Source organism: Cynocephalus volans, chromosome 10 (genome assembly GCF_027409185.1).
Source record: "Cynocephalus volans isolate mCynVol1 chromosome 10, mCynVol1.pri, whole genome shotgun sequence".
Taxonomy (NCBI): Eukaryota; Metazoa; Chordata; class Mammalia; order Dermoptera; family Cynocephalidae; genus Cynocephalus; species Cynocephalus volans.
In genome coordinates, this window is record NC_084469.1 from 133,156,281 (window position 1) to 133,183,233 (window position 26,953).

Genomic DNA, 26,953 nt, shown 5'->3' on the forward strand with positions numbered 1-26,953 from the left:
TCTCACATCCCCGCTGCGTCCTAGCGAGCGAGGCCTTGCAAGGTGGCCCCAGGTCTGTGGCCGCCGCTTGCGTCTTTGGATCGGGTTGGCTCTTGGAGCCTCAATGTCACGGTTCTAGCCACTGCCTCTGGGGGCAGAGCGCCCCGAGCTCCGCCGGTGCAGCGCCATAGGCATGAAAATGTAACGCGACTTTTACACAAGGCGACACGAGGAAGCAGAGTGTTCCCGATTTAGCAGCCCTGATTTTATGGTCACACGTAGGCCGGAATGAGCAACAGCATGCGAACTCAATGGTGGGCGTGGAGGGAGTGATTAGACACAGACGCGTGTGCCCGCGAGGGTGCCCGGGCAGATTCTGCGCGGGCGCCAGCGCCGGCTTCAGCTGGACGATGGGACGGGTTTGACCGGTTTGGGGACTCGTTTCTGGGAGGGCGCCCGGGTGGATTTCGGGGCGTGTTTCCGGGAAGCCCCTGGGGCGGGTTGGTGGGCGGGTTTTGGGGCGGGCTCCGGCGTGGGCTCCGGCGTGGGCTCCGGGGCAGGTTGGAGTTTGGGCGGCTGGTCGCGGGACTGCTTGGTTTCAGTTTGGACTCCCACGATTCTTTTCAAGTTATTTCTCATCATCTTGGTGACCACAAGCCCATCGATGGCACACACGATTGCCGCTGTGAGACACAGGGACTGTCAGACACAAGACCATATGCAGGAAGGAAAGGCGTGGTTATTTTGCAGCTCAGCAGCAACCTCTCCAAACTATCCCCATCCAGTGCTGGAGCTGCGGGCGGCCTCCAGGGTTTCCCTCTGACCCACTACTACTCTCTTGGTGTTTGCCCATTTGGCTGCTGCAGGACCACTCTGCCTTTCCCAGAGAATGGGATTTTGGAAATGGTGGGTTTTCCTGCCAATTGTGGCCTCACCTGATGCCTGAGGCCCCAGGAGGCCCCACGTAGGGGTGAGGTCCTGAGGACTCCTGGGCTATGTTTGAAAGGACAAGAGAACTCCTGGGAGGAGAACTCTAGGCACTGGACTGAGGTCTTGGAGGAATCTGGTATAGCCAAGACCTCTGGAGTGTCTGAGAGAGGGCCAGAGTTGAGGCTGGGGAGATGCAGGATCTGGGACTCTATCAAGAGTAGAGGTCAGGGGCAAGACTCAGAAAACCCGTTTGCAGTGGCCATGAGGTAGATGGAAAGTGAACCTGCTGGAGGCCTGGAGAACAGTGGAGGGGGGGTGGTTAGGGCTGTTGCCTGCCATCCAGGTAAGAATTGATGGAGACCTGGGGGTGGGAAATCATGGCAGTAGAAGGCTTGGTTGCTGAGTTAGCAGATGGGGATCAGGGGCCCTTGGCACCTGATATCCCTGGTGCTCCGTGGCTCTTGCCAGCCTTGGATGTTTCTCTTTATGGCCACTTAATTCCCGGCTGCTTAATGAACTTTTCCTAGTAGCTCTTTTCCCAGCTAATCTGTGAGCTCTCCCAACGGGAAAGGGCTCTGTCCCCAGCACTGAGCTCAGGCCTGGCACAATCCAATGGGATTGACAAATCTTTACTGATTATGGAATGAATTCAAAGAACTTAGACTATTTCTTTTTTTTTTCTTTCCTGGATTAATTTCTGTTCCCATTGTTTAAGTTCTTGAGCCAAAGTCCTACCTTTCCTCTATCCCCATCTTCCAAGCATTTGACCTGCCATTTCTTTTGTTCTTCTATATGATGAGGGTTTGACTCTCAGTTTGTCCTAGCCTTGTGACCCAGGGCAACATATTTAACCTTAGTTTCTATATGTGTAAAAATGAGAGTTGTAAGGATTAAGTCAGAACGTGCCTAGCCTGGTGCAGGGCACATACTGAGCAACGTGTGGCAGGTTTCTTTCTTCCTTTCTGAATACACTGAGTTACTCACTTTTGGCAATGCACTTTGCCCTCCTACAATCTTCTCTTTCACCTGCCTTTAAAAATATAATTCTCTAATCCAGAAAATCAAAGTCCCACTTATAGACAATAATATCTTTTTGCAACATTTCAAAAATAGTGTGTATGATTCTCAAAAGGGGTTCAGCAGACTCTCGTTTTTGTACGTATTTGGAGAATGCATATTAGAATTCAGATTTTCATGTGCTTAGAGTTTGTGCAACTTCACAGCATCTGAAGAAGTCAGTGCAAGAAGGCAAAGGGTGGTGGTGGGGATTTTGTTCTGTTAATGACATAATGATGGTCTGCCAGTTTCTCTTTTTTCAGAGTCTTGGAACACTGATCTTAAATGCAGTCAGAAAGGCCTCTACTTACCCCTCCAACATAGAATAAATGCCTTCTTTTCTTTTCTTCCATGGCCAAGATGGCAACTACTAAAAGGAACACAGCTGTAATGACACTGTTGATAAGATCCTGTAAAACAGAATTGAAAATTGTCACCTTTAAATGAAAACGTAATTTCATAAAATATTTAAATTGGTCAATTACTCATCTAAGGATGGATGCCTTTTAAAAATGTTCCCTTTGATTAAGATTAAGAGGAATCTTCAGAGACATAATTCTTAACATCTTCCAGAGACATGAGTTTATGGGATTTTAAGATCCAGGATAGGACTTTATCTGCAGAAATGGGTTTATTTTCATTAAAGAACATCATTAAAAAAAAAAAAGAAGCTGACAACTTTTCTATCAGACTTTCTTTAAAGGGCATAGTAAAGTGAGCATGAAAAAACCTAGCAGTCTAGGGGTCTAGCCCAAATTGGATCTCCATAATCATGATTTATTTGAAGTCTTATATTTTAAATTAATGTAAATTTTGCATTCTTTTCTATAACACATTTGTATTAATATAAAAATAAAATTTTAGATTAACGCTTCAATTACTGATATAATTCCACTTCCAAATCTGCAGGTAAAACCAATGCTCTGGAAATTGGGTCACATTTTTTCTGAGTTCATATCCCAAGAATGCATGAACCCATATGAGGAGCAGGCTTGATATTCTTCAGTGAATGGCTGTGATGTTGACTTTTGCTCTTTCCCGAGACATGGTCAGAATTGAGTCTGCCTTGGGCCGAGCCCGTGGCACACTCGGGAGAGTGCAGCGCTGGGAGCGCAGCAACACTCCCGCTGCGGGTTCGGATCCTATATAGGACTGGCCGGTGCACTCACTGGCTGAGTGCCGGTCACGAAAAGGACAAAAAAAAAAAAAAAAAAAAAAAAAAAATACATAAAAAAAAAAAAAAGAATTGAGTCTGCCTTGACATCGGCAAACTCTTTATATGCTTCATTTTGAATTTCAATTGGATTTCACTACTGGGTTCTTGAACTGATAGCCTAGCCTGCTTCTTTGTGTGCTGAAATGAAGGGTGAGGAAGGGTCGGTAGAGGCGTGCTTCTGAATGAGCAGATGCTGGGCTTTAGCATTGGAGCAATAACAGAAGAGAGAGTATTCAATGTGTCAGTGGCACCAGAGTATGCAGAGGGGCAAAAGCCTAGAGTAATATAACCACATGGCCCAGATACCTAATTTGAATTTTTTTTGTTTGTTGGTGGCTGGCCAGTATGAGGATCCAAACCCTTGTACTTGGTGTTATCAACATTGCACTCTCCCACGTGAGCCATCAGCCAGCCCTAATTTGAACCCTGTTAAGTCTTTAAAATCTTCATGGCCCGACTTGGTAATGGCAGCCTGTCAGGTGCACTAGCCCAAACACAGCAAGGGGCACTGCCATCCGGTGTAGGAAATCACAATGGCTCTAATGGAGGTCTTTAATGTGCCAAGAATTTCCTATTATCTCATTTAACCCTCACAAAGCAGCCCTCAAGGTTGGTACTGTTATGATCCCCATTTTACAGTGGACATAGTGGAGGCTTAGAGAGGTTTATTAAGTTGCCTACAATTTAATAACTGCTAAGGACTGGGGTCAGAATTCAGCTCACTATTGCTTCCCATCGGGGACACCCAAATAAGAACACGAACTATCTCCCTAGGCTGGAAGTAGAGCATCCAATCCATCTTTGGGATTTTCTGTGGAATGCGTCTAAAGTGTCAAAATGGTGTGGCACAAATAAGTTAAGGCTGTTTTTGTTGATGAATTCTTTTGGCCTGCCAGTGACTAGATGTGTGACCTGGCATGCTTTATTACCCCTCTGTCAACTTGCTACTTTTTAATGTGGGGATAATGATTGGTATTCATTGGATTGATCTGAGGATTAGACAGCATAATGAATCTGAAAGCATCTAATAATATTCCTGGTGTCTAGCAGGTAATGGGAGTGCATCAAAATGTAGATTCATGACATCTGCCCTCAAAATGTGCACAGATAGTAAACTTTCTGCAAACTCCAGGTGTTCTTTATGTTGCGCTTGGCAAGCAAAGAGCTCTATTGTAGAATGTGACTTGCCTCTTGGAAATGCACTAATACCTACTATTTTGGGATGCGGGCATGGAGCAGGGCTGGTAAAGATAGGAAGTAAGTCCCAGCTGGGTTCTGCAGGCTGAGCAAGAGGTTTGCCCACAGTGGGCAAGCCTGACTGAGGCAGGTACAGTGGTTTGCAGCTCTGCAGGAAGTTTAGTACCTAAGGATTGTGTAAACCAAGATATTCAAAGATGGGGACAAGGCCTCTTGCAACTAAGAAGCAGAGTATAAATTTTTAAAAATTGAAATTTACTAGCTGTGGTCCTAGGTCATTGAGAATTTGGGTGAAAGCACATTAATAATGACAGTACTAGTAAACCAACCACAGACTAGGCCCAGCTAATCTTTGACTCCTGTTCATAATTGTATCTCCTCGTTGGACTACTGGATGTTATAGTTTACTCTGGTCCTTACTTACAAAGAAATGTTCTCCTGAATTGTCCCCTGTGGCTAAGGTTTGCCTTATATCTAACATTTCTATTGTGGCTCGTATTTACTGAACACTTACTATATGTCACACACTGTGCCAAGGTGTTAATGTGATCTCATTTGATTCTCACAACAAACTCTCATTATCCCCAGTTTATAGATGGGAAGCCACTTGCCCAGGATCACTCAGCCAGTAACAGGCTATGACCCTTAGTAGTCTGACTTGAGTGCCCAAGGGCCTTCTTCCTGACTGACCTACCTCCCTTTTGCCTTAGACAGAGACGCTCTTATTGGCCTCATCTCTACAGACGGAGAGATATGTCCTCCTTGAGTGCTGGGTTAAAATTGCAGCTGAGCCTGGCCATGTGCAATAGGACTTTTGTTTTCCCCATGAATGCCATCCATACCAATCTTGTTCTTTCCCCCAGACTAAATACCCTACTGACTTAAGTGGGCTCCTCTGACTAAAATGAGAAATGGGTTTATTATTTGACTATTGTTTTTCCTTAAAGCTCCCAAACTGTCCTCTGGGATATGCAAAATAGTACAGAATTATAACTGAGAAAGACAAAGATGCTTTAATGGTGAATGCTTACTTTTAAAAATCACTGAATATTTTAAAAAAGTTAAACACTTAAAATTTGTTTAGCAAAATGTGGCATTTGTAATAGGAATTTATAAACATTGAATATTATCTGGTATTCACCTAACTGCAACTTTCACTGGTTTCATTTGTGCCTGGAATTCTCCAAACACATGGCAGAACCTGGTCAGAAATCACCAGAATTGTTGTTTTTCATTAATCTTATTTGAAGGGGATACCTGGTGATAAAGCTGATACCTGGTGCTCATACATGTAAAGACATTGCTGGTAGATTTGGAATCATCACTTCTATAGAGTTTTAGTTTAAAATATGTTTATTATATTCTTGTTTTAAAATTGCTTTCTATTGTCAAAAATATCTACTTGACCAGAACTCAGTTTCTCTGACCATGTTGGATAATTTTACAATGTAGAAGAGTTTAAAATACGGGTTATTCAGAAGACAATAATTATAATTCATACTTTTCTTGGGTATATTGGGAGATAACATTAGACTAGGATGGGTAAAAATGACAACCCTAAAAATGAACACAGTAACTCCACCCCAGGTGGGATGAGGAAAGTTGTACTCCTGATAGCTCTGATGCAGAGTCATGCTGATAGAAAGGGCTCCACATAGGTTAGGGGCTGAGAGCTTGACTCATGCCCTCTCCATGATGTCAGGGTCCCTGGTACAGCCTTCACAGAAGAGGGCAGCTGCAACTCAGAGACTGAGTGTGGGTCTCCAGGCCCAGGCTCCATCATCTGTCCAGAGAAGAAGGCCCTAATAAATATGGTTCCAGAGCCCACAGATCTCAGCAAGTCACCTGTATCTGAGGCCAGTACTCTTTGAGGTTGCCCTGCTGAGGGTCTGAAGCCCTAATGTATCAGACTTTCTATCTATCTCCTTGCTGAGGACCTATAGGAATAGGGAAATAAGGATCTCTATTTTTGTATGAACTTTTAAATTAGAAATCACCACTTAAAGTGTACTAGTACTCTTTACCTTAATCTTATACCTCCTGGGAACCAAACCATATTGCCTGGAGAGAAGGGCTGTAAGGAAGTGGCAGTCATGGATGTTGGACATCTCTAGTCTGTGGGCAGGCCTTTGGGCCTGTGCAGAGCCTGAAAACAGTTTCAGTATGAAACAGGCCATATGTTCTGTGGCTTTCCACACTGACCTGTGATGAAGTCCCAAGTGACTCCTGCAGTGTGAAGTCAACACATCTCCAAGTCTGCCTACCCTCATAAGTGCCAAGTCATTACCTCCTAGCACCAAATACCCTCACTAAACCAGCATATTTCCTGCCATACCAAAGTCTCTCTACTACCACCCAGTGGTAGCTACTTGCCCCTCTGAGAAATCGTATATGCACACGTCCTTCATCTCAAATGATATGAAAGGGCAGACTAGAAAGGAAGGGACTGCATAGGAGAAGAGAATACAGTTTGGGCCCTATTTTGATGGGTCTTTTTCAAAAACTTCCAAATCAATTAAATCACTCACCATCTGACCAACTGTGTTGTTGCTCAGTATTTGTACTGCTAGTTAGTTGAGCAACAGAGTTCTTCTCTATGGAGTTCCTAAGAGCTCACTAGGCATATCCAGGTGCTGTGCCAGGCCCTGGCCCATGCCCTAGAGGACAGTAGCAAGAAAAAGGCGGGGCCTCTGAATCATACTTTGGGTTCCCACAGCCATCCAAACAAAAGAGGATGCTGTCACTTAAGACAGACACAGCAAGTGGGCCTGTCTTTATTAGAGTTGACCAAAGGCCTGTAACTTTGTAATAGCTGGCCTGAGCTTCCTGTAACCACTGTCAGAACATGTCTTCTCACAGGATGCTCACAGTTCATGCTCAGGAGACCCCAGCTCTTGCCTGTCTGAGACATTTCCTAGACATTCCCCCTGGATCCTACAGCAAGGTATGGTGTCTCGTGGCCCTCTCCAGCTCTCCAGATTTATGGCAGTGGATCCAGCCTGCGTGAGTCCTTTCCTAAGAGAGCTTTGGTCCTCCTGACCACAACTAATGGTACTGTGGAGCCCTCAGTCACCCTCCCCTTATGCACACCTGCCAGGATAATCAATTCACCATTGACTTCACATTTTTTAAAAAGCCACGAGGAAACAGGGTAAGATACAGAGATAAAATTTAGAGAATCTGAGGAGGACATAAAGATGTCATCTCACTGAATTCCTTACCTTAAGGGAGGGTTTAAGGAGGATGGAGATAGAGAAACCATTATACGATAGGGTATAAAATCTGGGAAGAGTCTGCACTTTAAAGTCAGATAGACCTGGGCTCAAATCTGAGTTTCAAAGCATCTACATATAACCATGGGCAACTTAATCTCTTTAATCCAATTTTCTCATCTTTTAAATGGGGGCGAGGGATGACTACAGCCTCACAAGGTTGTTGTGAGGATTAAATAAGGCAATATATGAAAAAGTATCTGGCACATGGTATGTGCTCAAAAATGGTTACTTTACCTTCCCTTCTTGAAAATTTCCATGAACAGAAATTTTAGTTTCCCCTCAGAAACCTCTCCATGGTTATAGCTCTCCACAACTAAGAGGATCTTCTATATGTCCAAGTAAAGTTGCTCATATTTTGCTTTGTCTGCTTCCTGTAGCTCAGCACTGTGGGAGAGAGCTCAGTAGCCTCTTCAGAAAATCCCTTACATATTTGAAGAAAATATTTGAGTTTTAGCTCAATAGCAACTAGTCCTACTTTAAGGTTAGAAAAATGTACAATAAGGAAGTGGGATGTGGGAAGAGGCCTGAGCTCTGAGAGAGGATCACAGTGCAGAATAGAATGGCAAACGCCACCCAACTACCTTTACTTTGTGTCAAGTACTGTGCTATTGGCCTCACACACATTTAAATGTTACAGGAACTCTATGAGGTAGTTACTATCATCACACTTTTCTTTCTCTGCATTTCCTAGATGGGGAAACTAAGGCTAAAGGTCATATAGCTAGTAAGGTGGCAGGGCTAGGAACTGGGCCCATGTCTGCCTCTGGACAAAACTATACTAACTCTCCAGTCTGAGACCTGAGGGATTAGCTTCAGGAAGTTTTCAGTTGGTAAAGAACATGAAGGTCTGAAAAAAGCTATTAAAGGAGGCTGTGTAATGTCCTTTTCTGGACATGGCACCCCTTTGAGAGTCTGGACCCTTAACACACACAAACAGGTTGACTTCTGCAATCTTTCAGGGTATGCACAGCAATTTCCCACAACTCTGTCATATCAACTCTTGCTTTTGGGGGGATGTTTGTAGTGTGTTAGAGAGAGTGCTGTATGAAAAGTGAAAATATGCACAGTTCCAAGCAATGGGTGAGAAATGTATTTACATACTGAATATACTAATTAAAATTTTCTTTAGGACAAGCTAAAAAGTATCATGTGTTCAGTGCCTTAACGAGATGGGTTTTACACTCTGAGCTGGAAGCAGGTGTGTATGTTGGCTGTTCTATAGACAGAGGGAATCTTTCTGGGTATTGGGCTAGTTTCTCCCCTGGGCCTAGTGCAACACTCTAAAAGCTCAGCTATGTCCTTGTCTAGAGCGATAGTTTTCACTTGAGGAGACTCCTTACTCTGGGGCTGAGGGCAAAGCTTATATCTGAATCATGAAAATGAACACTTACTAGTAAGGGCCAATGTAAAAAAGTCAGCAAGCGGTGAAGGGTTAGCAAATATATTAGAATAAAACCAAGGACGATGCAGATTTCCAGAACTGTGATTGCTACATACCACTCATGGGCTTGAGCGACCAAGAAACAAGCTAAAGCTGCTATAATAAGACCCTGCAATAAAAGAAACAGGATTCGTTTTAATGCACATGGCTATTTAAAAAACAAACAAACAAACAAACAAACACATAAGTTGTCAAAATGGAATCTGATTACATTGCAGTTGCCTGTATTGTTTAGCACATATTTTTATTTTATTTTATTTTATTTTTTATTAAATGTATGGCTTAATTTGGAATATCTTGTCTCTTTTTTTTTTTTTTGTCATTTTTTCATGACCGGCACTCAGCCAGTGAGTGCACTGGTCATTCCTATATAGGATCCGAACCTGCGGCGGGAGCGTCACTGCGCTCCCAGCCCAGCACTCTACCGAGTGCGCCACGGGCTCGGCCCGTTTAGCACATATTTTAAAAATTTCTCATATTTTTAAGAAACGAAATAATATATGCAAATAATAAAAAAGCACACAGCATAGAGGGGTAAAAAAATGTTAATTTCTTTCCCCTGCCCCAACCCAACCCTAGTCTCTCCTTAAAAGTAACCACTCTTAATATTTCATACTAGAAAGAAGTATGTATATATATACTGATAAAGTAAATAATGATTTTGATAGTGAGGTAGAACCTCAGTTTTCTTTCTTTTCCAACAGCTGCTGATTATCTCAACATTGTTTATTGGGAAATGTCAGTATTCTCCCCACTGGTCTGAAATCCAACCTTTGTTGTATACTTAGTTCTCAGATGTATTTGGGTCTCTTTTGAGACTGTTCTCTCCCATTGAATTGCTGATTTCTTCTCTAGTACTTCTAAAATCACAGGCAATTCACTTTATATTTATTATTGTTTGCCCTAGTCCTCCTCTCATTACTCATTTTCAGACTGTTTACATCTCATGTGTTTGTCTTGGTCAAGTTCCCCAAACTAAGCCTGTTGGTATTTTAATTGGGATTTCATTTAACTTATAATTTGGAAAGACTACAAAATTTGGTCTTCTTATTCAAGAACAAAGTATGTATTTAGTTATTTTAGTGGGTTTTTTTTTTTTTTTTTTTTTTTTACTATCAGTAGAGTTTTAAAGTTTTCTTCATAGAGGTGTTTCATATTTATTTCATTTACTCTTATATTTGATCATTTTGATTGCTGTTGTAAAGAGAAATATTTTCTTATATTTTAAGTGTTTACTTATCTAATAGGAAAGGTTTTTAGTTTATTTATTAACTCAGTAATGAGCCACCTAACTAAATTAGCTTGCTCTAAATTGTTTCGTTGATTTGCGTTTTTTAAAATATACAATATCAGCTGAAAGAAATGATATATTTTGCCTCTTCTTTTCAAATGTTCTTATATTTTTTCCTAATTGTGATGACTAGTGGTTCCAGAAAAACATTGAATAACAGTGTTGTTAGTGGGTATACTCTTCCCCCTCATTTAATGGGAGTATTTCTGATGCTTAAGCATGATGCTGACTTTTGAAGTGTTTATTTTTATAATGTCAATAAAATATCTATGTATTCCTATTTTACAGGTCTCCTTCCTCGTCCTCCTCCTCTTCCTTTTTCTTCTTGGCAATCAGGGATGAATGTTCAATTTTGTCATATGTGTTCTGTATCCTACTTGATATAATCTCATAATTTTTTCTCTTTTTAATATGGTGATTTTAATAGTCCTAATATTGGAATCATCCTCGTTTCTTGTGTTATATTTGTAAAAAGTACTGATGAATATTTTCTGCTAATGTATTATTTTGCTTTGATACAAGTGAGATCTCTACTTCATTTTCTTTTTTCTGAACGTGGTCAGGTTTTGATATCAGTATCATACTGACTTCATAAAAATACTTGAGAAGTGTTTCTTCTTTCTCTACTCTTTAAAAGAATTTGAATGGTATCAGAATTACATCTCATGAAGGTTTGAAAGAACTAACCTGTGGAAAAGTCTGGGTTTGATACATTTTTGAAAGATAATCATCTGATAACTTTCTCATTGTCTTTTGTGTTTATGTTGGTCTCTTTAGACTTTTCTATATTCTGGGATCAGTTTTGGTAATTTAAATTTTCCTAAAAAACCAACCATTTCATTCAATTATTCACACCTGTTTGTTTTGCAAAGTACTCCTATAGAACTCAGTTTCATCGTTGTTTGAGACTATTTTCCCATTCTGGTTTCTAACTTTAAACATACATTCCCTCTTTCTCCTTTTATTCTTGATTATATTGGCCAGTGGTTTATCAATTTAATGTCTTTCAAATGACAGCTCTTGTATTGGTCAATTCTTTGATTTTTTTTTTTTTTCTAATTTACAAACTTCTGCTATTATCTTCATTGCTTCTTTTAATTCTTTCTGTGAGGGAAAACCTGAGAAACATAAAAGACAGAGGGGGAAAAAGCGCCAAATTTCGTAGTAAGGGTTGAGTGTGTGCAGGGCAAGGGTGAGGCAAAACACAGGTGAGTGGCAAAGGGGATCACAGAAGCTTTCCAGAGGGGGCACTCCCTGAGGCCAGAGGCCTGCGCCTGTCCTGCCAGGCCACCAGCTATCTGCTCACCATTCTCAGGATCTTCAATACTCCAGTGGACGAGAAAAAAAAATGCTTGAAGCTGTCCCTGAATTTTTGTGGGACTTTGGCCCGGCCCTCAGCACGCTTTTGGATCGCCGCCTTCTCCTCTGTGCTCTTGGACACAGGGTACACAGAGGGTGTCGTTTCTTGGCGTTCTGTGGGCGTCCTGGATGGTGCAGGGCGCTCCCTGGGTTCGTGATGCACTGGGGTTGCGGAGCGCAATAAATGCCCGGGGCGCACTGAAGGTTTGGGACGAACTGGGTGTGCGGAGCGTACCGAACGTGCAGGACCAACTGAATGTGCAGGACCCACTGAGGCTGCGGGTTGTGTAACACTCGCTGACCCGCGACGTGACGGGGCTGTGAGACGCACTGAGATGGTGCGCCGTGTATGGGGTCCGGGATGCTCCGGTTGTTCCAGTTGTTCCAAGTCCCTTGAAGGTACCTCGGACAACTCCCTTTTGGCATTTTCAGAATCCATGGTGGGCCCCTGGGCGTGGCCGCTGTCAACCTGGTCCTGCAGCTCTGAGCCAGCACCTGGAGGCGGCCGGCTCCCCCATGCGAACCTGCGTCGCGCCCTAACGGCTGCCGCCGCCTACTGGGCATGCGCACCCGCCCCTCTCTGCCCAGTGGCCAGGCCTGGCCCTCCAGTCACCCGTAGTCGCCACCTGGGGCGTGGGATGCCTAGTCTCCACAACCCACCCCCTCCTGCTGACTGCCAGCCAGGCAGGAAGGGTGCTCTGGAGACGATTTGGGGTGATCCTGCCACCCAAACCCAGGAGCCAGAAAACCTGATCTGATCCTGGTGCTCCCAGCTCTCCCTTGGACGTTATAGTAAGGCTGAGTGATGGACACAGAGTTCAGAAATTTCTTCCTCTAGCTCCTATACTGAGATTAAAATGAGAACAACTGCAGAAAATATGTGGACGAATAAAGCAATATTTTAATACTTAATATCAACTAGGAAAGGAATATGAAATTACAAATCTGCTTTTTTGTCATGAACAGGCTTTTTCTGATAAGGACCACTTGGGTTAAACAGGAGCTTCCGGTAAATAAGGGCACCATCTGCAATACAGCACACTACTGTCACGAGTCCAAACACCTGGAAAAAAACACAGTGTCACTCCCTGGCCATTGTCCAGACTTCTGTCATTCAAACAAGTTTTAAGTGGTCTGCCCACCAGATTCCTTTCCTACTACAGGGTACTGGGATTGCTTCCTATGCTGCCACCTAATACTACAATGGGAAGAGACTTTAGCAATCATCTCATTCTCCTCATTGCCAAGTTTTCCTAATACCTGGCTACAAAAAGAGAAAAGAATTTAAGTGAGCATAAATAATATTGAAGAGGTGTGGGCTCTGAAATAAATACTTCTCTGTATCTCGTGACTTACTCCTGCATGTATTCTTTTAAGCTCTGCTGATGATATTTAGTTATCAATCAACATTTCTATCTCCAGTGTTCAACTGTTTGGCTTCCCTATTGCCAAACTCTACTGGAGAAGGGGTCAAAGTTAACACCAGCTCAAGGTTTAAGTCATCGGGACCGTAGCTGTGATAAAAGCTTTGGAGAGCTGGAGTGATATGATACACAGTGAACTCTCAATGGCTGGGCTACATCCAGTTAAGGGGTGGGATTCTAAATAGGCCTTAGGAAAATAAAATTGAGGTAAAGGGAATAAACTAGAACATGATGGGCCCTTTAGGTACTCTAATGGCTATTTGAGAGCTGGTGCCTAAGACGGCTTCTTGGCTCCAGACATGGCTCCCTTGAGTCCCCCTTTCCACCCTGAGACTCAAGCCATTGCCTCCTAGGTTCTGACCACACTGAAAATCTCCTACAGATCCTTTTATAACTCTGTCATTCTGCACATTTCTGGTTCCTACACCTGGAACCTTTCTCTCTTTTTTCCTTTATTCTCAGTAAACTGCAATTCCACTGTCAGGTAGTTGCTTCCTCTTTTCTGTGTTCTGCAGCACTCTGTCAACAGCTTATATACAGCTGTTTGCACTTCTGTCTCCTATATCAGGCTCTAAGCAACTTGAGGACAGTCTCTCACACTCTAGTCCAGTGCTGTCCGAAAGAAATGTGAGTCACCAATGTAAGCCACACAATTACAGATTTTCTACAAGCCACATTAAAAAAGTAAAAAAAAAAAGTGAAATTAATTTTAGTAACATATTTTATTTAGTCCAAAATATTCAAAATATTACCATTTAACATATTATCAATATAATAATTAATGAAATACTCTACATTCTTTTTTAAAAAGTAAATCTTTGAAATTCAATGTGTATTATACTTACAGATCATCTCAATTCAGACTAGCCACTTGAGTGCTCAATAGCCACATACGGCTAGTGGCCACTGTATTAAACAACACACCGCTATACTTTGTCAGCATTTGCCAAAGTGCACTTAAGAAATGAATAAAGGAATGAGTAAATAAGTGAATAAAAATGTATCCTATACCTGGTCCCTAGTACTTCACAGTAGAGGGGGTAAGATCATCTTAAAAAGCAACTGGGGAAAATTGCAGTTACAGTGCTATATCATTTCTAGAATAATTCTGATTCCTTTTTTTATTTTTAAATTTTTATTTATTATTAACATATTCATTCTTACAAATAGTGATATTTCTTTATGCCCGTTGCCCACTCTATCACTTCCCAAACCTCCTCCCCCTCTCTCCCCCTCATCTCTAGCATCCTTAGGTTTGTTCTCTCCTTCTGAAAGTTCAACTTATTGTTGTAGCCTTTTCTTTCTTTCTTCCCTTCATTCCTTCCTTCTTCCCTCCCCACCTCCTACCTTCCCTCCCTTCCTTCCTAGCAGCCAGTTATGAGTGAGAACATGTGGTATTTCTGTTTCTTTGTCTGGCTTATTTCACTTAACATAATTTTCTCCAGACTCATCCATGTTGCTGCAAATGGCAGAATTTCTCCTCTTTAAGTTGCTTAGGACCTAAAGGAGATGAAAACCATGGGTTCTGATATACATGGCTGTTTGAGAATAGTCAGTTCTCCTAAGTGGCCCATACTATGAAAGAACAAGGAAGTAGGGAAGAAATTTATTTAAGAACTTTCTAATTCAATTCTCTAGATCAGAACCTAGAGAAGCCAAATGACTTTGAAACTCCTATAAGAATATCATATAGAACTATAACTAAATTACTTGACTCTTATTTTGGCTTGCCTTGCAGGTTAAAGTCTGATTGAACAGATTTTGCTTCTCTTTAAGGAGTGTTCAAAATAATCCTTCAGTTTCAAGGCTTCCTATCAAAAATGCCTTCTTGTAAGGATATTTTCTATTATACCCCCTCTGAAAAAGGATCTGAACAAGAAATAAATGAGCTCAAAACTGTCTTAACAGGTGGTATGTATCCTTTTCTTTAAAAGAGAGAGCTATGAAACTCATCCATCCTGTTTTTCTTTTGCTTGACATCAGGTTTCTCAGAGCTAAGTTTTGTAACTGATTCCAGCAGCTTTCTTCAGTCTAGTCAAGCCCTACATATCTATAAGAAATACACAGGAATCTATTTATTTGTTAACTCTAAGGGATGGCTGGTTAGCTCACTTGGTTAGAGCATGGTGTTGGTAAAACAAAGGTCAAAGATTTGGATCCCCATACCAGCCAGCTGCCAAAAAAATAAACCCCAAAATAATTCTAGTTCTACTATGAAATCATATTCCTTCACATTAATCAGGACATGCATTCACATACACAAAATATTACGCCACCAGGCACTATATACTGGCCTAGGAGCCCCAAGAATTATTACAGTATAGCTGTTTTTCAATTAAATTTGCATTCTGATCACACCTGAAGAAAGAAACCAGAAAGATCCCTACTTACCCCTCCAAGGACTGTCAATGTTGTGGTTTCTGGTATCAGTGCCAACACAGATACGATGATCATGAATACTATGGTTACTAGTGAGTTGATAATATCCTAAAAACACAGAATAGGAAGGTCAGCTTTACATGACCACCACCAAGCAATGCTAAAAAAATATAAATCAGCTCCCTAAAGATTTTGAAAGTTCCATTTTATTAAACGATTTATTTGGTGTTTATCTTTCAGGAAACCAAAATGCCACAGTAAAATGACACCTACATAGTATTTGATATATAATGACATCTACTGTTTCTCTGTACCTATAATGCACCAATCACTTAACTACTTAACAAGCTTTTGTACCTTTTTTACTTAACATAAATGTAGTTGGAGGGAGAAATCATATGGTTAGGGAAGAAAGTAGATAATGTATTATGTAGAAGGTTTAAGGTAGAATGGGTACCCTGGGAAGTCAAAATGCTCATTTTTAATAATATAAGGGAAAATGTGGAGGAGTCTACACTGTACATCAAACTTTATGTTTCTAAAATGCAATTAATAAAACTTAAAACAGCACACATTTAAGGGAAAGTGGTAATTTTCAGGACAACCCCACATGTCTATATGCAATGGATGACCAATTATGTTATCATTTCTGATGATACAGCTTATTCATTTAATAATTTCCTAATATGAAGCATTTTCATTCTGAACTGTGGCTTTAAGAAGTGTAATTTACATTTTTTAATAGATGTATAGTGTGGAAAAGGTAAATTGTCTTTGTTCTGGAATGGTTTATGTATGTTTGTAGATTAACTACAGGCAGGAAGGAATTGTTAACAAAGAAATACCAGACTTCAAAACGCTGGCATTTAGAAAAGCAGTTAGTAAAAAGAAAGTAGGTAGAGATCCAATGAAGGCAGAGCAAAATTGGATACACGTAGGAAGAAAAAAAGTTCTCACTTGTACAAGATGCTGAGACTAGCTATTCCAGGTTAACTCTCCTCTGTGCCGGACATTTTCTACTGCTTCAAGGCAACAGATCACACCTCTACTTCAGACAGGCAGCCCTGCTTCCTGTGAGCAATTTGGGCACGTGCTTATAAATTGCTTTGGATACAAGTGGTGTTTTAGGGAGTGCAGAGAGCCACAGGAAAAAAATGGTACGCCTGCCCTGGAACTTCAATGATCCTTAATGTTAATTTAAAACATTGTTTTTATATTAAAAACTAAACATCAATATGCCGTGGAGTAGAATGTAAATTTAATTATAAAAATGATGATTTCACAGAAATTTTGAGCCCATACTTAGACACCACCTCAAAGCCCTGGGTTAGCTCACAATGTATGTTTTCTGTCATTGGGGCACTTGAGGGGAACAGTCAGAGAGAAGGCCTGCTCTACAGATGTTAGGGACTGCAACTTTGGGACAATGATACAAATAACAAATCTGAGTGCAGATAACCAAGCCCTCTCCTAATCAGTGAAGATAGTGGCCATCAGACAGAAGTGCCTACAAGTTAATTGGAATCTTTAGCCATCTTTGTGTCCTTCACTTTAGTTACAGTGAAAGAGCCCCAGAAAACTTCTCCAGCTGTGCTCTTGTTCCCATTCCACTCTGTGGGCACCTCACTCTGTTCATTACCTGTCTTTATCCCTGGCCACATTTCCTCAACTCAGTGGTGGACCCTTCTAGTTAGGTTCTTGTTCCTTCCCTGCTCAGTCCCACAACTTTCCTGTCACCTGCCCACTCTAGGCAAACTACTTTAGAAAAGGCCATTAGGGGCCTATTAATTTAGCCAGTAAAAAAAAAAATACGTTTTTAGCACTTATCTTTCTCTTTACATGTGATACTATTCACCACTCCTTTCTTCTTGAAATGGTCTCCTGTCTTGGCTTCTGTGACATCGGACTCTCTCAGGTCTTCCCCTGCCTTTCTGTGGCCACTCCTTCTTCTTGTCTCATGTGTTGGTATTTCCCAGTTTTACCTTCAGCTTTCTCTACACCCTCTCCAAGCCATTTCGGCCAGTGTGAGCTCAGTTACCATCACAAGGTTATGACTCCCGAAGCTGCAGCTCTAGCTCCTCTCTCTAAGCTTTAGACCTGTTCTGAACATTTCCATCTGAATATCCCATAAGCAATTAAAACTTAATATTTCTTAAACTGGATTCATTACATACTTCTCTCCCCCATCCTTCTTACAAACTATTCTATCTCAGTATCCTCTCAAGATAGTTATTTAAACAGCAGGTATCTTTGATTCTCTCTGGTTACCCCATGTTGTCAATTCAACCTCATTAAGACCTTCCTTCTCCTCAGGTAGTTATAATTTTAGTTAAGGCATTTATCATTTGCATGCCTGGATTATGCTAACAGACTTTAGTCTCTGAGAACCTCTAGTTTTTTTCCTTTTCAAGCCATTACTGACACTGCCACTAATGATTTCCTAAAATGTAAGCTGATTATGTCACTCTCCTACTTAAAAACCTCTAAAAGCTCCCAACAGCCTTTGGGTTAAAGCCCAGGGACACAAACCCTTGAATGCTCTCACCCCTGACTACCTCAAACCTCCAGTCCTACCCCCTCTTGTTCACAGCTCAACACTGCAGCCATTCAGAGCTACTTGCAAGTTCCGGAGGGTCATGGTCTTTCTCCACCTAGATCCTCATATATGTTACCTTCTACCAGGAAAGCCCTTTTCTTCCCTGTATTAGTCTGCTGCTAACTACTTTTCATCCTTCAGCCCTCTGCTTAAGCAGAATTTTTCTTCACCTGCCTACTGTTCCCCTTCCCTGGCTGGGTACTTCCACATCATCCTGGATGTACGGTTATCACAGCACCTATTCACTGAATTCTCAACTATCTTGTTTCCTTGATACATTGAAAGTTTCTCAGGTGTAAAGTTTTTGCTTTGTCTTATCAAAGAACTGATTACAGAATTTGGGATTAGCAGATACTTAACATTTGTCAAATTTCATTAGATCAAAATCACAGAGGAATCTAAGTTTCATAATGGAGCAGTAACTTAGTTACCCATATAGCACCATTTCTAAGAGATTACAGTATCAGCAAAGTTTGATCCTCGGAAATCTGGAGAATATTCTTTTCAGCATGCTACACATAGGCCACTCTCTCTGTGTTTTCTATTAAACTTGGGGCTCCAAGTTTACCACAAGGACATGTAAGAAGATCCAGAGAATTATTAATTTGGAGGAAAAGAAAGGCTAAAATGTGTCAGCCTTATTAACTCTAGAGAAACAGAGCATGAAGGGCATCTACACAACTTTTTGAGTTCAAGATCAAGAGGATATGGATAAGTGTTCATCATCTCTTTAAGGAAGTCCTTAGAATAATTTAGCTTAGCCTTTCTGCCATTAGGAGCCAACTGAGGAAGGCTCTGTAATTTCTTTTTCTAGACCTCCCTCCAAAGTGTACATTAAGCGTACATTAAGCTCTGAAGTGTACATTAAGTAAGAGTTTTTTTTTTTTTTTTTTTTAAAGATGACCGGTAAGGGGATCTTAACCCTTGACTTGGTGTGGTCAGCACCACGCTCACCCAGTGAGCGAACCGGCCATCCGTATATGGGATCCGAACCCGGGGCCTTGGTGTTATTAGCACCGCACTCTCCCGAGTGAGCCACGGGCCGGCCCATAAGTAAGAGTTTTGAAAGGTGCTATTTCCCAGCTTGTGCCTTTTGGGATTTTCTTAGCTTGTGACTAGCCTGAAATGCGCATCATTGGCCTCCAAAGGTGGTTCCAGAAGGTACTACTTTAAGGTATGCTTAAGGTTTGAGAACAGCTCTGAAGTCTTCTCTCTTTAATAGGAGTTATCAACTTGGATACCAGTCCAGCCAAAGAGGGGAAGGGCAGCCGGGGAACTCAGGAAGGAGAACTATGGAGAAAGGATGCTGGGGATGAGACTTAAAAGAGGAGAGAGTGATGAAGTCACTCAGTTTTTCCTAGAACCGGCTTCTAGTCCAGGCTGAAGGGCCACATATACTTTAGAAACATCTTCACCCTGCCTATTTTGACAGTTTTCAGAAATGTTTGGGCACTCTACTGGACAATTATTCCTAATGGTATGAGTATGGCAGGTTGAAGTCTATGTGCTATGAAATAAGGTTCTATAGGATGAGTTAAAATTACTTAGCATTAATAATTACAGACATTTTCAAGTAAGATAACATTGTGCTTTATTCAACCTCCTCAATTGGTTTGATTTTCCATTTAATGATAAGGGATGTGCAAAGATAGATATTTGTGTATCTGCTTCCATCTCTATCTCTCAATTTTGAGGCCATATCAACACGCACTTAGAAAGAAGGGAAAGATTAAGAATGCTCATGCTCTATACTTTATTAACATGATTCCAAATTTCAATTTATTTAGTAGTTCTACACTTAACTGAATTCTCCTAACAGAAGGGTCAGCCACATCTACTGATAAATGGAGCTCAGAGGAGAATTTATGCTCTGTGGCTGCCCTGGATCCCTGAGAACCTTCCCCAAGAATAATACAGAACACATGAGCAGTGGGTAGATTTCTTCCTTCCTAAGCCTATCAGAGTTTACCTTAAAGGTTTAAGAGAACCAAAGAATAGAGTTTGTTAAAATGTCTCACTATGGTAGGAAAAGTAGTTAAATTTTAAGGATGAAACTAGACACTTACAAGCAAAGGCCAAAATAACCATTTCATTAATCGGTCAAGTCTGAGTATATATAAAATTATGAAAAAGAAAATAACGGTGACTTCAAATCCAGTGATAACAATGTATGGTTCAGGGGCTTGTGCGATGATAAAAAGGGTCATAGATGTCACAGTTAGAGCCTGGAAGAAAAAAACCATGATTTACTCATGATAATTGAATACAAATTTAACCTGCAAAAACAATAATTTGGAAAATAACTAAATAAATGGGTTTCTGTCATATACATACACATATAAAAGAGGCATGACCAACATATATGGATATTGACTTCTCTGTGTTTAAGAGAACTAGATGTCTCTCTGTTTTAAGTCTAATTACTCCACTTGTAATCTGATACCATCCCTTCCCACATCTGTTCCAGTGACCTTTTCCCACCAAATATCTCCTTCCCTTCTCATATCTTCTATCTGTCCTCCTCTGCTAACTCTTTTCCTCATCATCTTATAAACATATCTAAGTTATCTTCTCTTAAGACACATACATACTGTATTAGTCCACTTCTGTTGTTTAAAACAAAACACATGAAACTGGGTTTTTTTATAAAGAAAATAAAATTTATTGCTTACCGTTTTGGAGGCTAGGAAGTCCAAAGTCCAGGGAACACATTTGGTGAAGGCCTTGGTGGTGGCAACAATGACCCAGTGGCCTCACATGCCAGAAAATGGCAGAGCAGAGAGAGAGAGAGAGAGAGAGAGAGAGTTCCTCACGCACTCTTCTTCTGAAGCTCTCAGAACCACACCCCTGACCACCATTATTAATCTATTCACTATGGCATGGTCCTACAATCTAATCACCTCTTCAAGGCACCACCTCTCAATTAGCATAATAGGTTTTTCCACCCTCAACAATTACAGTGGGGATTAATCCTCAATGAGGCTGGTGGGGCAGGCATCGAATCTACAGCACGCACACACACACACACCCCTTCCTTTCATCCTGCTGCGCACAGAAACCCCTGTTTTGTTTTTCTTGTAATGCTTCTCAAAAAACTCTTTAGGCTGGCTGTCTATAAATCCTTATCAACCATTCATCATCAGTCCTTAACCCAACAATCTAGAATCTACTGACAAATTTAAACTTAGAATGATGCTATGAAAAATGCTGAAAGTTTAAAATAAATTGTCAGAGAAAAACAATTCAGATGTTTAATAGCTTATTACTAAAAGTAACACTTTTTACACATTCTTCTTACTTAAATACAATACAATCAGAACTGAAGATATTTTAAGTGTTAAAAAAAACAAACAAAAACTCTGAAGATAATTAACCTAATTCAATTTCTTCACTTCCAAATGAAGATATAGAACATGTCAATATAAAGTGAGTTGTTAAAGGAAAAAGTGAGCTGGTGGGTCCCAGGGAATTCTGTCAATGCCATGATGTTCTCAGGAAATACAGCTGTCTAAAGTCTCTGTGTTCTTGGTAAATGGTTTAGTCAAGATTCTTCCCTAGCTAGACTTTTCTAATTTCCTGTGAGCCAGTAACATCTACATACTTGTTTTAACTTTAAAGCTATACACGCTGCTTATTCATAATTCTTTTAATTACTCTATTAGCATAAAAAGGCATGCTGTGGATTGACTAAATTGTGTCCCCCAAAGTTCATATATTAGAAGCTTAATTCCCACTGTAACTGCTGCTATGGTAAAGGTGGGGCCTTGAAGAGGTGATTAGATTGTAGGACTGTACCATAGCGAATGGATTAATAATGGTGGTCAGGAGTGTGGTTCTGAGGGCTTTAAAAGGAGAGTGTATGAAAAACTCTCTCTCTCTCTGCTCTGCTATTTTCTGACATGTGAGACCCCTGGGTCATTGTTGCCACCCCCAAGGCCTTCGCCAAATGTGTTCCCTAGACTTCCCAGCTTCCAAAACTGTAAGAAATAAATTTTGTTTTCTTATAAATCACCCAGTTCCATGCATTTTGTTATAAGCAACAGAAATGGACTAATACAATGCACTACCTCTAAACTTCTAAATTGGTCAGTTTGATTACATATAACTAGTTACTAAATGACTTCATTCTTTATAATTAACATAGTTACTATTAGCAACATGTCATTTCAGACTCCTCCATTTACTGAATCAACTTCCTGAGTTCATGGATCATGAAATCAAGGGTCACTTTTTCATCCCCATCCTCTGTAACCTTTTTGCACCATTGTAATTGGCATTGGTGATTACTCCATTTTCTTAAAATTTCCCATGATTTCTGTCACACTGGGTTCTCCCTGATCCATATTTACAGCTCTTATATCTTTTCTAAGCTTCTGGCCTTTATTTCCAGTTATCTTTTAAGTATCCCACTAATATCTAAAACATTTTTTTAACCACTCTATGGAAACTACTTTTGTTAATATCATCAATGATTTCAGAAGTACTAAATTTAGTGAACGTTTTTCAATCCTTATCTTACTGGATCCCTATGGCTTATTTACCATTGGCTGCCCTTCTACTTCTCTACTCCTTTGGCTCGCATGTCACCTTTCCTAGTTCTTATACCTCTCCAACTCTTCTTTCTTGGTGGACTCCACTCCTTTTACCTGCCCACTTTAAAATGCTGGCATTCCTCTGGATTCTGTCCATACCCAACTTAATGAATCTGGGTCTCTATCCTGGGTCTATCCTCCACATTTCACATATAAATAGTCATTTAGAATCCTCATCTGGATAATTTACAGGAATCTGAAATTCACCATGTCCAAAACTGAACTCATCTTGCCCCTTCCTCCTGTACTCAACTGCCTCAATTGGTGGTACCACAATCTACTTTATTACCTATGCTAGGAACCTAAGACCACTGCTCCTACTCACTCCCCACAACCATCAGTCATCAGGCCCTGCTAACTTAAAGCTTAAACTTTTTGGTCACTCCTTTTCATCCCTACAACTACTGCCCTTCAGCACCTTTTTCTTGAACCACCATGATAAAGACACTACAGTAAAATTTTAAAATGCAAATTTGTTTATGCATTTCTTCATCTATTTAAAATCCTTCAATGGCTCTCCATGGACTTTAGAGCCTACCTCTCACCATGTATCCAAAGTCTTCCATGATTCAACTCCTGCCTATTTCTCTAGTAAAGACTTGCCTCACAATTCATCCAGAGGATAATTCCAGTGTTTGATTCACAGTTCTCTTCTTACTTTAACTATCATAAGTACTTGACACAGTTGATCACTTCCTCAAGAGTTTCTTCACTTGGCTTCCAAAATACTATACTCTTGATTTCTTCTAACTCTCCAAATTCTCCCTCTTATTCCTCTTTGCCGATTCCTCCTCTTCTCCCCAACCTCTTAATGTTGAAGTGTTCCAGGGCTCAATCCACAGTCCTCTTCTCTGCTTTATCTACACTCTTCTCTTGATGACCTCATCAGTCTGTGGCTTTAACTACCTCTTGAAGCCTGACTTCTGTACCACAATTCAGTCTTGCCCAACTCTCTACTCCATTTTGCCACTTGGATGTCTTACAGATATTCCTAATTTACACTGAAATCCAAAATTGAACTTCTTTATTTTTCTCAAAATTTAACTCCTGATTCTCTCACATTTCCTTCACCCACAGGCTTTCTAATCTTAGTGGATGGGAACTCCATCCTTCCAGCTGCTTAGGCCAAAAACTTTGGAGTTATCTTAGACTCTTTCTCTCACCCCACACCTGACTCATCAGAAAATCTTGCTGGTGCTTTAAAAATATATCCCAAATGCGATCACTTATTATCTACTCTGCTGCTAGTAGACACCACATGGCTGGTCTGTGCCACAATCATCTCTTCCCCAGATTACTGCAATAGCTCTAATTGGTCTCCTTGGTTCTACACTCACCCCTGCAGCAACCTCCTCCTGTCCCTCCTCACCAATCTATTGTCAATATAGCAGTTAGCGTACTTTTTTAAAAAAAATGTCAGATCATATACTCCTTTACTCAAAATCTTCCTTATCTCTGCTGTGTTCCCCTTACTCCATTCCAGCTACGCTGGTTTCCTTGCTCTTTTTTGACTCTCTCAGGCATAGTCCTGCCATAGGGCGATTGCACTGGATTTTCTTCCAGATATTCTCATAGCTAACTCCTTTACCTCACTCTTTGATCAGATGTCATCTCAACAAAGCCTAACCTGATCACTATATTACAGCAACCTGTAACCTACCTCTCCAGCTTTCTGTCCCCTTACACTCCTTTACCTGGCTTTTACCTCTCTCTTATTCCACAGCATTTACCACCTTCTAGAATACTACATAATCTACTTATTTTGTGTTTGCTTATCTCTCCTGCCCTCCCACCCCAATATATAACTCTATGAGGGCAGGGATCTTTGTGTTGTTCACTGATATCTCTCAGGAACCTGGAACAGTACCTGGCACATGACAGGCATTCAATAAATAGTTGTTGAATGAGTAAATAAGGCAACTCTCAACTTCTTACAGTTTGGTGCACAAATTGTGCTGTTTTTTGCTTCCATGCCTTTGTTCAAGTGGCTCTCCCTTAGATACCACACAGGGTTCTTCTAGGAAGAGTTTTCTGTTTCCTTGGTTAGATGCTTCACTTCTGTGCCCTATCTTCACCTTATCATGTATTATAGCTATCAGCATGTGCATCTCTCTCGACTAAACTGAAGAACTCCAAGAGTTAGGGACTTTTGTTTTGGTTCGTCTCTTTTGTTACAGGTCCTAGCATGGAGCTTGGAACAATGTGTTGGTTGAAAAAATGAATATGTCAAAACTAAACCTTTCTCACAAAGTCCTATTCTTCTTCCAGTGTTCCAGTCCTTCTTCCTGAGTTCCAGAGCATTCAGGCATAAAACCCTAGACTTTCAGGTCATTTTCCCTGACTTCCCTAAACACACGTAATCTCTCCTTCCTTTGACTCTATTTTTTAAAACATCTCTTATGCATTCTAACTTGTATTATATTATAGCTATTTTTTCACAATCACAGGCTTTCGGTGTGGGAAGGATCTTATACACAATTTATTCTACCTACTCACCAGAAGTTTGATGAGTAAAACCAAGAGAAAGTTTGAGTAAACCAAGGGCCTCATCTGCCTGTTATCTTTGCTGTCTGGGAATGTACAGCCTTCCCCAGGGGCCATTTAATTTTGGGACCTTCCCCAATATACAATTCTTCCTCATATTAAATAGAAATGTTTCCGTGTAACATGTAACTATTTCCACCCCTTGCCCACATGTCAACTCTTTAAATTTTAAAACTATTTTTTCCTTCTCCTTAAGTCTTCCCTTCTTGAATTCCTTCAACTATGTTATTTTCCATGTCTCTAACTGGTCAGGTAACTTTCCTCCAAACGATGATTCACTTTCTCCAAACCTCAGTTCAGAACTGACTGCAATGCTCCCGGGAAATCTGACCCCCATGACACAGGCAGTTTCCCCCTCATCCCTGCTCTGGACTCTATCAGCCTTGAGCTCGGTCACAATAAACGGCTGGCTTACACAGCATTCACCAAAACCCCTAAGACTGTTGTTTTTTAAAAACCTTGTTGGTTTTGGAGTGGTACAACTGCAACTGTCTCACCTGGTAATCTGGGTACCTGGTTCGTGGGTCCAAGGGTAGGCCATTCAGATAGGTCTGATTCTGATATATGAGTGTGTCCCTCAACCCTCTGAAAGGGTGGACAGTACCTTCTCTCTCTTTCTTCCCCCAGGGGGCAGAGCCAAATGCCATGCCTCTGGGGAGGGCACGATAAAAACAAGGTTGAAAGAGCAAACAGGAAACCCCGCTTCCCACTTCACAACCGCATCTCATCGCCCTTGAGCACGCTCGGACGCCGCCCCCGTCCCGCGTCCCGGCCCTCACCAGCCGCAGTATCTTCACGTGGCCTTTCACACTGAAGCAGAAGGGCCGATAATGTAATTTCGCCTGCGCGGGCTCCATGGCGCCCGCAGACCCAACAGCTGCACTTCCCTTCAACCTCCTCCTCAGCACACCGCCGGGTTAGCCGAGCGCTGAGACTACAACCGCAGCCACCGCCCCTCCAAGCCGTTCTGGGTGTCTCCGGCGCGCGCATGTGCACGGCGGGGCGGCCAGACCTCGTGCGCATGCGCCTCGCGGGAGACGCAAGCCCGCCGCTCTCGTTCGTCGCCCTGGTTCGGTTCGCCCTTAGCACATCCCCGGATCTAGAGGAGGGTCGTGCGAGTCAGCCGTCTCTTGGCTGTGCCTGGGGCTAGTGACCACAGCTCTACGGCTCTCCTGAGGAGCTTTCCTGTCGGGAAGCGTTCCCAGAGTTTGGGGTGGCTGCAAGGGAGGGAGGTCCGGGAATGGCTGCCCTGCCCTTCCAGACCATGGGCATCTCAAATACTTCCTTAGGATTTCTCGTGGTCACCCTGTCTAGAGTAGCCACCATCACTCTTCTCAGCATTTATCGCTAGCTGATATATAAGAATATATGACGAGTCTTCAAAAAGCTCATGGAAAATGTGTATTATGAAAAAACTATGCATGGACTGGAAAAAAAATTTTTTTTGTACCAAATAAACTCGTGCTAATTTGTTATAACATATCTGAATAGGATCTAGTTTGAAGCACTATGAAGGATAAGACAGTTTGTAAAGAGCGCCTATGAGAGCAACATTAATACTGCTAAAATTGAAGGAAGAATAAACATCAAATTGATGGAGAAGCTCAGGTGGAAGAATGGTGAAATCACTGATGCTTTACGAAAAGTTTATGGGGACAATGCCCTGAAGTAATC

The 26,953-nt window shown here is 41.4% G+C and overlaps 2 protein-coding genes across 4 annotated transcripts; both read right to left on the reverse strand.

Moving 5' to 3' along the window:
• Positions 1–289: 289 nt before the first annotated feature.
• Positions 290–12,183, reverse strand: CMTM1 (CKLF like MARVEL transmembrane domain containing 1). Its single transcript, XM_063110120.1, has 5 exons — positions 12,047–12,183; positions 11,692–11,869; positions 9,045–9,203; positions 2,277–2,375; positions 290–678 (listed from the first exon to the last, which is right to left on the reverse strand). Exons 1-5 carry the CDS (start codon positions 12,181–12,183, stop codon positions 379–381), a joined length of 873 nt encoding a protein of 290 aa, XP_062966190.1. The 3' UTR covers positions 290–378.
• A 438-nt stretch (positions 12,184–12,621) lies between these two features.
• CKLF (chemokine like factor) lies at positions 12,622–26,255 on the reverse strand. Of its 3 annotated transcripts, none has more exons than XM_063111610.1 (4): positions 26,059–26,255; positions 20,210–20,368; positions 15,560–15,655; positions 12,622–12,807 (listed from the first exon to the last, which is right to left on the reverse strand). In XM_063111610.1, the coding sequence occupies exons 1-4, from the start codon at positions 26,134–26,136 to the stop codon at positions 12,682–12,684; spliced, it is 459 nt and encodes a 152-aa protein (XP_062967680.1). In that variant the 5' UTR covers positions 26,137–26,255; the 3' UTR covers positions 12,622–12,681. The 3 variants fall into 3 exon arrangements, with proteins under 3 accessions (XP_062967680.1, XP_062967679.1, XP_062967681.1); XM_063111609.1 differs by lacking the exon at positions 26,059–26,255 and adding an exon at positions 25,777–26,033; XM_063111611.1 differs by lacking the exon at positions 20,210–20,368.
• Positions 26,256–26,953: the final 698 nt, after the last annotated feature.

Coding starts and splice junctions, on each gene's coding strand:
- CMTM1 (XM_063110120.1), bottom strand. CDS start 12,183: ATGGATTCTGAAAATGCCAAAAGGGAGTTGTCCGAGGTACCTTCAAGG. Junction 9,204..11,691: donor TATTGAAGATCCTGAGAATG/GTGAGCAGATAG, acceptor CTTTTATTGCAG/GGTCTTATTATAGCAGCTTT. Junction 2,376..9,044: donor TTTTACATTGGCCCTTACTA/GTAAGTGTTCAT, acceptor TCTGTTTTACAG/GATCTTATCAACAGTGTCAT.
- CKLF (XM_063111609.1), bottom strand. CDS start 26,007: ATGAGATGCGGTTGTGAAGTGGGAAGCGGGGTTTCCTGTTTGCTCTTT. Junction 20,369..25,776: donor CCAGGTACCCAGATTACCAG/GTGAGACAGTTG, acceptor TTTTTCTTCCAG/GCTCTAACTGTGACATCTAT. Junction 12,808..15,559: donor CATTGACAGTCCTTGGAGGG/GTAAGTAGGGAT, acceptor GTTTTTTTCCAG/GTGTTTGGACTCGTGACAGT.